Source organism: Chiloscyllium plagiosum, chromosome 6 (assembly GCF_004010195.1).
Source record: "Chiloscyllium plagiosum isolate BGI_BamShark_2017 chromosome 6, ASM401019v2, whole genome shotgun sequence".
Lineage (NCBI taxonomy): Eukaryota > Metazoa > Chordata > Chondrichthyes > Orectolobiformes > Hemiscylliidae > Chiloscyllium > Chiloscyllium plagiosum.
In genome coordinates, this window is record NC_057715.1 from 104166365 (window position 1) to 104178284 (window position 11920).

The 11920-nt window shown below is 45.9% G+C and overlaps 1 protein-coding gene across 2 annotated transcripts in view; it reads left to right on the forward strand.

Moving 5' to 3' along the window:
- Positions 1-4401, forward strand: part of LOC122550900 (regucalcin-like) — a 22276-nt gene extending 17875 nt beyond the window's left edge. For both annotated transcript variants that reach the window (XM_043692323.1, XM_043692321.1), the window contains 2 exons: positions 636-790; positions 4165-4401. In XM_043692323.1, the coding sequence (XP_043548258.1) occupies positions 636-790; positions 4165-4215 (206 nt within the window). In that variant the 3' untranslated portion in view covers positions 4216-4401. The remainder of the gene's footprint in view (positions 1-635; positions 791-4164) is intronic.
- Positions 4402-11920: the final 7519 nt, after the last annotated feature.

The following is an 11920-nucleotide window of genomic DNA, read 5'->3' on the forward strand; positions in this document are numbered from 1 at the left end:
AGACACGGTCCGAGACGTCTCGGACCCTGGCACCCGGGAGACAATAAACCATCCGAGAGTCTCGCCCCTGTCCACAGAACCGCCTGTCCGTCCCTCCAACTAGAGAGTCTCCTATAACTAGCACTCTCCTCCTCTCCCCCTTTCCCTTCTGAGTCTCAGAGCCAGACCTTGCGCCACAGACTCGGTCACTGCAGCTTACCCCTGCTAGGCCCTCCCCCCCAACAGTATCCAAAGCGGTATACTTATTGTTTAGGGGAATGACCACAGGGGATCCCTGCACTGCCTGCTTCCTCCCCTTCCCACCTCTAACTGTTACCCAGCTACCTCTGTTCTCTGGCGTAGCTATGTCCCATGATTATCATCCATTTCCTTTCCTTTCGTTGTTCACATTTCCTCCTCTCCATCATTGACATTTATGTTTCTCTCTTTCATTGCTCTATGTTTTCCCTATTCATTCTCCCCTTCCATTGACATCTAATCCCAGCACCCATTCTGTCTTGCTTCTACTGGAATCTGGCTGCCAATCTCGACAATTGGCTCTTCTTGATCTCCATTCTACATTCATTACAGAGTTTTAACAAGAATTTGGTCTACCAGCAATCAGACAAGTGACCAAGATGGACTTTTTCTTGTAGGTAAAAGGATCCAGACAGTGAAACTGCCTGTTAGTAAAACTACATCCTGCTGCTTTGGAGGAAAAGATTACTCTGACCTATATGTAACCACAGCTACCAAAAGAATGGATGAAGAATCACTTCGGAAAGAGCCACTGGCTGGGGGCATTTTTAAGGTATGTGGAATTGTTTTACCATCTACTAAAGATACAATTAGCACGGTGGCACATCTACAGGAGCACCTTCCCGTTTGGCTTCCCTCCTTTTGTAAAGCAGTAACGAGAAAATGGAAAACAGCCCCTACCTCCCTCACAGGGTCATAATCGAAGTTTGAAGTTTGATGCCGAACACGTAGCCACCTTCACAGCAATGATTTCTCAGCTGCAATTCACCATTCTTGATGAAGGGCTTATGCCCGAAATCCTGCTCCTCGGTTGCTGCCTGACCGGCTGTGCTTTTCCAGCGCCACACTTTTCATCTCTGGTCTCCAGCATCTGTAGTCATCACATTCTTCCTGCAATTCACCGTTTGTCAGCAGAGATGAATTCAGCAATCTGAAGTGAAGATTTTGCCTTTTCAGCAAGGTGGCATTGTAGCTCAATGGTTAGCATTGCGACCTCACAGTGCCAGGGACCCAGGTTCAATTCCAGCCTTTGGTGACTGTGTAGAGATTACACATTCTCCCTGTGTCTGCATGGATTTCCTCTGAATCCTCTGGTTTCCTCCCACAGTCCAAAGCAAATGCAGGTTAGGTGGATTGGCCATGCTAAAATGCTTTAGTGTGCAGGATTGGTTGTTTAGGTAGGGGAGGGGAAGTGGATCTGTGTCAGATGCTCTTCGGAGGGTCAAGTGTGGACTTGATGGGCTGAATGGCCTGCTTCCACACTCGAGCAATTCATTGATTTCACCTGGTTCAGCAGTATCATTATCCTAGCTGGGTTTTTAAGTCTATACAAACAAATGGATTAAAATGGTGACATCTCTGGTCATTATGCTTCAGATCTATGCTGACCAATTTCTAATGATAATGGCAACGGTGGGAGAAACAAATACAATAAAAGAGGAATGAAAGTCTGGGATTTTTCCAGAACTTTTCAGGACATCCTAAAGTATCTCACAATTGATGGAGTTGACTGAGGTAGAGGAAACGTGATGACCATTTTGTGCACAGGAAGCTCCCACAAAGACCAGTAGGCAACTGCAAAACCTTCCAAATATATTTGTTAAAGGATAAATATTGGCTGGTGCACCAAAGATAAGTCCCCTTCTTCTCTTTGAAATAATCCTACAGGATTTTTTCAATGCGCCTGAGAAGACAGACAGTGCTTTGGTTTAATGTCTCATCCGAAAGATGGAACCTTTGCCCAAACTTTGATCAGCTTCTGATTTAGAGGTGAAAGTGTTAAATGTCGAGCTGTGACTGACAAAGCACATAAATTTGGTGTGTCACTGCCAAGTTGAAAAGATTGAATTCCTTGTCACAATGGACATTCCAGCATCCCCCACAATGATGACATCGCTGCAACTGCCTCTGTACTCAACACCAATAACTGCCAATCTCCGAGCACAGTCCTACAACTCATCCACTTTATCCTCGATCACAACGTCTTCACCTTTGACAACCAGTTCTTCATCCAGACACATGCCACAGGGACCAAATTTACACCCAATATGCCAACATTTTCATGCACAGGTTTGAACAAGACTTCTTCTCTACACAGGACCTCCAACCAACACTATACACCAGGTACATTGATGACATTTTCTTCCTCTGGACCATGGAGCGGAGTCACTGAAAAAACTACACAGTGATATCAACGAGTTTCATCCCACCATCAAACTCACCATGGACTACTCTCTACTATCTGTCTCATTCTTGGACACATGCATCTTCATCAAGGATGGGCACCTCAGCACCACACTCTACTGCAAACTCACGGATAACCTCACAATGCTACACTTCTCCAGCTTCCACCCGAAACGTACTAAAACAGCCATTCCTTATGGACAAGCCCAATGCATATACAGGATCTGTTCAGGTGAGGAGGAATATGATGGGCACTTGGAAGTACTCAGGGATGCCCTCATATGAACAGGGTACAATGCTCAACTCATGAACCCCAGTTCTGATGTGCCACAGCAAGGAACCGTAATTACCTCCACAGGAGACAGACACGTGCTGCAACCGACAGGGTACCCTTCATTGTCCAGTACTTCCCAGGAGCCGAAAAACTACGCCATGTTCTTCGCAGCCTGCAACACATTATCAGTGAGGATGAGCACCTCGCCAAGATCTTCCCCGCACCTCCACTTTTCGCCTTTAAACAGCCACCAAACCTCAAGCAGATCATTGTTCGTAGCAAACTGCCCAGCTCTCAGGACAATACCATACAACCTTGTCACGGTAGACACTGCAAGATGTGTCAGAGTGTCGACATGGGTACCACCATTACACGTAGGGACACCTCCCACCATGTATGTGGCAGGTACTCATACAACTCAGCCAACGTTGTCTATCTCATACACTGCAGATAAGGATGCCCTGAGGCATGGTACATTGCGAGTCAAAACAGACGCTACAGCAATGGATGAATGGATACTGTGGAACAATCAACAGACAGGAGTATTCCCTCTTAGTCGGAGAACACTTCAGCAGTCCGGGACATTTGACCTCTGACCTTCAGGTGACTGTCCTCCAAGGTGGACTTCGGGACAGGCAACAACGAAAAGTGGCCAAGCAGAGGCTGATAGCCAAGTTTTTGGCCCATGGGGATGGCCTCAATCAGGACCTTGGGTTCATGTCACACTACAGGTGACTCTATTGCACTACATACACACACACAAACACACGAACACACTCAGACCCTCTCTCATACACTCACACATACACTTCTGCATGAATCCATGTAAGATTCTGTAAATCCGTTTTTTTAGATTAGAGTCAGTCTGACCATTGTGACACAGACAGCCTCACAGGGAGTTAACATTTTCAATATCTTATCTGGGCCGACATGATACCAATTGTTAAAGTGCACTTGAAAATGTAGCTTTTTTAAAAAGTTCTGCGATTTACATGTGAAAAAACTGATACCAACACGGTCATTCGAAAAGATGAGAGACTTAACAAACAATCTGGGTCTTTTTCAATATATAATTTCAGTTACATCAAACTGGAAACTTGGGCTATAAATTCTGTGTCTTACAATCTTATTCTCCACAATCACCTGATGAAGGAGCAGCGCTCCGAAAGCTAATGCGGCCAAATAAACCTGTTGGACTATAACCTGGTGTTGTGTGATTTTTAACTTTATCCTGTGATTAATACACAAATGTTGCTAGGGTGTGCAACCCAAGTACTTGCTACTTTAACTATTGTGAAACCCCAGGCTGGTCTAGATTGATTTATCTTTCTAGGGTTTATCATTGATAAACTCAATGTGACTTTCCAACATTATTCACAGGATTGCTTCATTCAATGACAGATATTCATGACTTGAGTAATATAAAAGAAGTTTTGAAATGAAAGTAACATGATATTTTCTTTCTCCAGGTTACTGGACTGGGTGTGAAGGGGATTCCACCGTATTCATATGCAGGATAGAATATTTCCACTAGCAGAGAGACGCTATGAACTATAGTGGGGTTTGCAAATACAGCAAGAAATGTCGACAAAATAATACACGATTGACTGAAAAATGTATTTTTGTTTCTATTTCTCACATAAACTGCACAAATCTAAAGCTGGTCACTGTGGTGTCAATTCTCAGAATAAAAGTATTCCTAACAATTCTATTTCTCTTTCAATGGGTGTTGCACCTTTCTAACATTCTCAGTTTCTCACTGTAATCTCTCAGCTATCTGATGACTCATTTGATGGCCACCTCACATCAGATTTCAAAGGTTTTGGGTTCAAGTGCCACTCCATGCCTTTAGCATAGAACTCAAGATATTACAGGTATGTACATCTATATACAGCTCTAGAAACCCGTGGGTAACCCGATTTGGAGTATTGTGAGCAAATCTGGGCACCACACCTTAGGAAGGATATACTGGCCTTGAAAGAAGTACAGTATACCGTTACAAGAATAATACCTGGACTTCAGCCGTGAAGTTATAGGAGAGATTAGATAACTTTGGCCTGTTTTCTCTAAAATTTAGATGGTTAAAGGATGATCTGATCAATATCTTCATCATAATTTCAGGAAAAGTCAGGGTAAATAAAGATATAATATTTCAACTGGTTGGGGATTCTAGAACTTGGGGCCATAGTCTAAAGATTTAGAGCCAGACCATTCAGGAGAGATGTTAGTAAGCATTTCTACGCACAAAAAAGGAGGGTAGATGTTTGGAACTGTCTTCCACAACTAGCAGTGGATGCTGGATTGGTTGTAAATAATAAATCTGAGTTAGATACATTTTTGTTAAGCAAAGATATTATGGGTATGGGCGAAATGGAGGTATATGGAGTTAGGCACCAGATCAGATCACATCGAATGGAAGAACAGAGTCAAGGGGCCGAAAGCCCTCCTTCCATCCCTATGTTCCTAGAAGACTACATGCCCCAGTGCCATGCTGAGATAATACTGCACTGTCGGAGGGGTGCAATGTTAGCTTTCGTGTTAAGCCTAGCTCCTGTCTGGACTGGCAATTGGAGGCAGAATATCCAGTGGTGCTATATTTATTGAGGAACAGGTAAGTTATCTCTGTTGTGCTGACCAATATTTGTATGCCATGGCTGGGGATACACTGAAATGGCTGCAGAATCTAGACCATGAGGGCCAGGTTTTTCTTCATTGACAGGATGCGCACTCAGATAGAATGCTTTCTATGGAACATCAATAAAAGTTGGTGGGGGTCCTTATGAACATGCCGAATTTCCTATGTCACTAGAGGAATAAGAGGTGTTGTTTTTCTTTCTTGACCGTTGCAGCTGCATGGGAGGTCAAGGACAGATTGTTGATTGTCGTCACTCCTCGGAACTTGATGCTCTCGACCCTCTCCACCTCGGCTCCATTGACATAGATAGGAGTGATGAAGTCAATGATCGGTTCTTTTGCTGATATTGAGAGCGATATTGCACCATGACACCAAACCCTCTATCTCCTTCCTGTATTCTGACTCATTGTTTGATATCCGGCCTGCAACGGTGGTGTTATCATCAAACTTGTGGATGGTTTGAGTGGTATTTGGCCACATACTTGTGAGTGTACAGGGAGTACAGTAGGGGGCTGAGAGTGCATCCTTGTGGGGCACTGGTGTTAAGGATTATTGTGGAAGAAGTATTGTTGTCTACCTTCACTGATTACGGTCTGTGAGTCAGGAAGCTGACAATCCAGTTGCAGAGGGTGGAGCTGAGACCGAGGCCTCAGAGTTTTGCAATTAATCTGGTAGGGATTGTAGTGTTGAAGGTGGAATCTTCTATCCTCTATTGTGGTGCTTCACAGTTGAAAGTATTTCATACTGAGATTAACATATTCCAAGGCACCACAAAATCTTTCTAATTTTATTAGTAAATGAGTTCATCCACAAATTCTTTAATGTTACAAAATGGTTAACTAGGAAACACAATGTTCCAGCGTTCAAATTCTGTACAGTTGAATATTTTCCTGCTAGGACAAACTATAGCACAGAGTGACAGCATTCATGCTGTTTGAGACTGCAAGGATCTTGTAGCTACAGCCTAAATCTTTCTGATAGATCTTCAAACTGTGATGCTAGTCATATTTCTTTACTTTGACAATCTAGAGCAGGCCTTCTCAAAGTTGGGAGGGGGAATCTAGATCTCAAATGGGGAAGTAAGCTGAAATATTATGGTCATGAGCTCTGAAGGTAGCCTTTGCTGTCATGGAGACCCATTCCTTTCTCCCCACCCAATCCCAATCTAGAGTCTTCTCCTGCCGCCATCCATCCCCTGCTCTCAATGTTCTTACTGAGGGGCTGTGTCAAAGTAGAGTCTTTGGGATATTGGAATATTTAGGAAGTACTGATCTAGACCTTCAGCAATATCTAACCCTTACCATTGAACTTGATTTGCTTCTTCTCTATCACTCATTTAACCATTAGCAGTATTTGAATACATGGGTAATAATAATGAATTTAAAAACTTATTCAGCCCTCCGTTTGTTCACTGTTATTGGAGTTGTCCTTTGTTGTGTGGAGGGAAGTGTTGGAAGATACACCTTTTCCTCAAGTAGAAATGCTGGAATGGATACATTTTTGACTGTCTTAAAACACTGCAACATGTCTTTTACTGCAATGAAACAAAGAAGTCTGGATGCCGGAGATCTGACATAACAAAAACAGAAATTGCCAGAGAAACTCACAAGTCTGGCAGTATCTGTGAAAAGAAAACACAGTTTATGTTTTGAGTCCAATGTGCTTTCAGACTTTATTTGCTTTACCACATTGCCCTAGATAATATTATGGGTAGATAATGAGCAGGAGAGACAGTTAGTGTAGATTAAATATTTTTTTAAAAACTATAGAGTCAGTGAGCTTTTACAGAATGAAAAGACACCCTTCAGCCCATTGTGCTCCACACTGGTCATCAAACATCCATCTAATCTAATCCCATTTTCCAGAACCTGGCCCGTAGCCTTGTATAGTAGAGTGTTATACTCACCTAAATACTTCTTAAATATCTGAGGGTTCCCATCTCTACCATCCTTTTAGACAGCAAATTCCAGATACCAACAAATGCCTGGGTGAAAAACAAATTCCCTCCTTGCTTTAAAACTATGCCTCTTGGTTATTGACCCTCTACTAAAGGGAAAGGTTTCTTCCGAGCTATGCTGTCAATGCCCCTCAGAAGTTTATATATCCCTGTCAGATCCCCCATCAGCTTTGTCTGATCTAAGGAAAACAACCCCAGCTAACCTAATCCCCCTCTTTATAGCTGCAGTTGAAACTGGCTTTGTTCCCCAGGTAGGAATACTGTGCTGTACTGTTCTTTCATTACTGCTTTGTCAAGTATATGACAAGCCATGTTGATACATTAAGAATCAAATTGGGGAGGCGATGGCCTGGTGGTTATTATTGAGTGCGGCACATGGGGAAACCTGAGTCCCGGTGCAGCGTGAAGGGGAAGCCTGAGTCCTGGTGCAGAGCAAGGGGCAAGTCTAAGTCCTGCTGCAGAGCAAGGGGCAAGTCTGCATCCTGGTACAGAGCAAGGGGCAAGTCTGCATCCTGGTACAGCGTGAGGGGTTGGTCTGAGTCTCGGTGCAGTGTGAATGGGAGGTCTGAGTCCTGGTACAGCGTGAGGGTGAGGTCTGAGTCCCGGTAGAGTGTGAGGGGGAAGCCTGAGTCCTGGTGCAGCATGAGGGACAAGTCTGAGTCCTGTGCAGCTTGAGGGGGAGGTCTGAGTCCCAGTACAGTGTGAGGGGGAAGTCTGAGTCCCGGTACAGTGTGAAGGGGAAGTCTGAGTCCCGGTACAGTGTGAAGGGGAAGTCTGAGTCCCGGTACAGTATGAAGGGGAAGTCTGAGTCCCGGTACAGTGTGAGGGGGAGGTCTGAGTCCTGGTGCAGCGTGAGGGGGAAGCCTGAGTCCTGGTACAGTGTGAGGGGGAGGTCTGAGTCCCGGTACAGTGTGAAGGGGAGGTCTGAGTCCCGGTACAGTGTGAGGGGGAGGTCTGAGTCCCGGTACAGTGTGAAGGGGAGGTCTGAGTCCCGGTACAGTGTGAAGGGGAGGTCTGAGTCCCGGTACAACATAAGGGGCATGTCTGAGTCCCGGTACAGTGTGAGGGGGAAGTCTGAGTCCTGGTGCAGCATGAGGGGGAAGTCTGAGTCCCGGTACAGTGTGAGCGGGAGGTCTGAGTCCCGGTACAGTGTGAAGGGGAGGTCTGAGTCCCGGTTCAACATAAGGGGCATGTCTGAGTCCCGGTACAGTGTGAGAGGGAAGTCTGAGTCCCGGTACAGTGTGAGAGGGAGGTCTGAGTCCCGGTGGAGCATGAGGGGGAAACCTGAGTCTTGGTGCAGCATGAGAGGGAGGTCTGAGTCCCGGTACAGCGTGAGGGGGAGGTCTGAGTCCTGGTGCAGTGTGAGGGGCAAGTCTGAGTCCCAGTACAGTGTGAGGGAGATACCTGAGTCCTGGTGCAGCGTGAGGGGCATGCCTGAGTCCTGGTGCAGCATGAGGGGCAACTCTGAGTCCCGGTACAGCGTGAGGGGGATGTCTGAGTCCCAGTGCAGCGTGAGGGGCAAGTCTGAGTCCTGGTGCAGCGTGAGGGGCAAGTTCAAGTCCCGGTACAGCATGAGGGGGATGTCTGAGTCCGGGTACTGCGTGAGGGGGATGTCTGAGTCCGGGTGCAGCGTGAGGGGCAAGTCTGAGTCCTGGTGCAGCGTGAGGGGCAAGTTTGAGTCCCGGTACAGCGTGAGGGGGATGTCTGAGTCCTGGTACAGCATGAGGGGGATGTCTGAGTCCGGGTACAGCGTGAGGGGGATGTCTGAGTCCGGGTACAGTGTGAGGGTGATGTCTGAGTCCCGGTACAGTGTGAGGGGGAGGTCTGAGTCCTGGTGCAGCGTGAGGGGCAAGTCTGAGTCCCGACACAGCGTGAAGTGGATGTCTGAGTCCCAGTGCAGCGTGAGGGGCAAGTCTGAGTCCCAGTACAGTGTGAGGGGGATGCATGAGTCCCAGTACAGTGTGAGGGGGAGGTCTGAGTCCCGGTACAGTGTGAGGGGGAGGTCTGAGTCCTGGTGCAGCGTGAGGGGGAGGTCTGAGTCCTGGTGGAATGTGAGGGGGAAGTCTGAGTCTCGGTGCATAGCGAGGAGGAGGTCTGAGTCCCGATACAGCATGAGGGAAGTGTGTCCTGGTACAGCACAACTTACCTTGTTGCAGGTGAGGAGTGACTGGAGGCTAGTGTGGTGCGTGACAGTTATTGGACTTGTGCCTGGCACTATCTGAAATTCTTCACTGGACTGTAATTAAGATCCTTTAGCTCTGTTAGAACTATCTTATTTCTAACTTTTTTTTAGACACTGTTAGTAATGCTACTAATTTTCCTTTTAATCCTCTTTTGTATCCAAGACTTGTACCTCGGTACTTGTACCTAAGATGGTGCCATTAGAGGCAGTCATTTTAAACACTTTTCACTGTACACCTGTATTTCTATACCGGCATACATGTGACAATAAAGGATACTCTACTTTATTGCTGGACTGTTAATCCAGAGGTTGAAGTAATGTTTTGAAGACCTGAGTTCAAATCCCTCCATGGCAGACGGTGGAATTTGAATTCAATAAAAATCTGGAATAAGAATCTAATGATGACCATGAAACCATGTTGATTTTCAGGAAGAATCCATGTTGTTCACCAATGTCCTTTTGGCAAGGAAACTGCCGTCCTTACATAGTCTATACGAGACTCCAGACCCACAGCAATATGGTTGACTCCTAACAGCCCTCTGGGTAATTAGGAATGGGCAATAAATGCTGGCCAGGCCTCGTCCGATGAATGAATTTAAAAAACAGTTTGATTATCCTTCTCAGTTATTTCCTCACTGGAGCTTTGCTTCTTTCAATAATTATCATAATGCAAATAGATGTTAATCAGCATGAAAATAATTAAGAGAAAGGACACATTTTTTCTCTTTCTATTGTATTAAGTGCACTTACCAGGGCTGTATTTTTTTTAGATTACATTAGATTACATTACAGTGTGGAAACAGGCCCTTCAGCCCAACAAGTCCACACTGACCCGCCGAAGCGAAACCCACCCATACCCCTACATTTACCCCTTACCTAACACTACGGGCAATTTAGTATGGCCAATTCACCTGGCCCTGCACATCTTTGGACTGTGGGAGGAAACCGGAGCACCCGGAGGAAACCCACGCAGACACGGGGAGAACGTGCAAACTCCATACAGTCAGTCGCCTGAGGCGGGAATTGAACCCGGGTCTCTGGCGCTGTGAGGCAGCAGTGCTAACCACTGTGCCACCGTGCCGCTTTGGTGCTGGAAAAGCGCAGCAGGTCAGACAGCATCCGGAAAACAGGAGAATGGATACCTCGGGCAAAAGTCTGATGAAGGGCTTTTGCCTGAGGTGTCAATTTTCCTGCTCCTCAGATGCTGCCTGGCTTGCTGCGCTTTTCCAGCACCACACTCTCAAATCTAATCTCCGGCATCTGCAATCCTTACTTTTGCCCTGTATTTTGCTGAGTATAATACGGCGATGAGGTTTAAAAGTCTTTACAATAAGTTGTACAATAACCACTTTCAGTTAACTGGGTGCTGTTTATACTTCACTACAAACTTTTTTTTTAGATTAGATTACATTACAGTGTGGAAACAGGCCCTTCGGCCCAACAAGTCCATACCAACCCGCCGAAGCTCAACCCACCCATACCCCTACATTTACCCCTTACCTAACACTACGGGCAATTTAGCATGGCCAATTCACCTGACCTGCACATCTTTGGACTGTGGGAGGAAACCGGAGCACCCGGAGGAAACCGACGCAGACACGGGGAGAACGTGCAAACTCCACACAGTCAGTCGCCTGAGGCGGGAATTGAACCTGGGTCTCAGGCGCTGTGAGGCAGCAGTGCTAACCACTGTGCCACCGTGCTACCTTTCTTTATATAACTCCTGATCAGCATAGCTTTCCATCTGCAGCCTCATGTACTCATCCAGCTTCCCTTTGTGTCTAGATTGCCCTTTTACATTTCACTCACCTTTTTGGAGAAAATTTCAAACAAAAACAGAAATGAATAATCCTACCTGATGCATTGTGAAATTGAAATTAGTGACTGATGTTTAATCGATATGTCAAGTTCCATTGTTTAATCTATATGTCAAGTTCCATTCAGTTATAAAAGGATCAACAAGGGATGAGCACAGACCTTAAAGTCTTTGGTAAAGTAAGAAATCTGCTGCGAGTGGTTACATTCTGGATGCACTGCCTAAGAACGTGGTGTTGACTTGAGGTGCTTAAGGAGGTTTAAGCCCTGAAAACGAAAGAATATACACACAGTACAAAGGCAGGAGAATGGCACTAAAGAATATAATTCCAACTGTGTGGAAGCAGGCCATTAGCCATTTGAGTCCACACCAAACCTCTGAAAAGCATCCGACCCATCCCTGTAACCTTGCGTTTCCCATGGCTAACCCATGTAAGCCTAGACATCCCTGGACACTGTTGGTAATTTAGCATGGCCAATCCACCCAACCTGCACATCTGAGGGAGGAAGCCCATGCAGAACATGGACAATATGTGCAAATTCCACGCAGTTGCCTGAGGGTGGAATCAAACCCAGGTCTCTGGTGTTGTGAGGCAACAGTACTAACCACTGAGCAACTGTGCCACCCTGATCTAA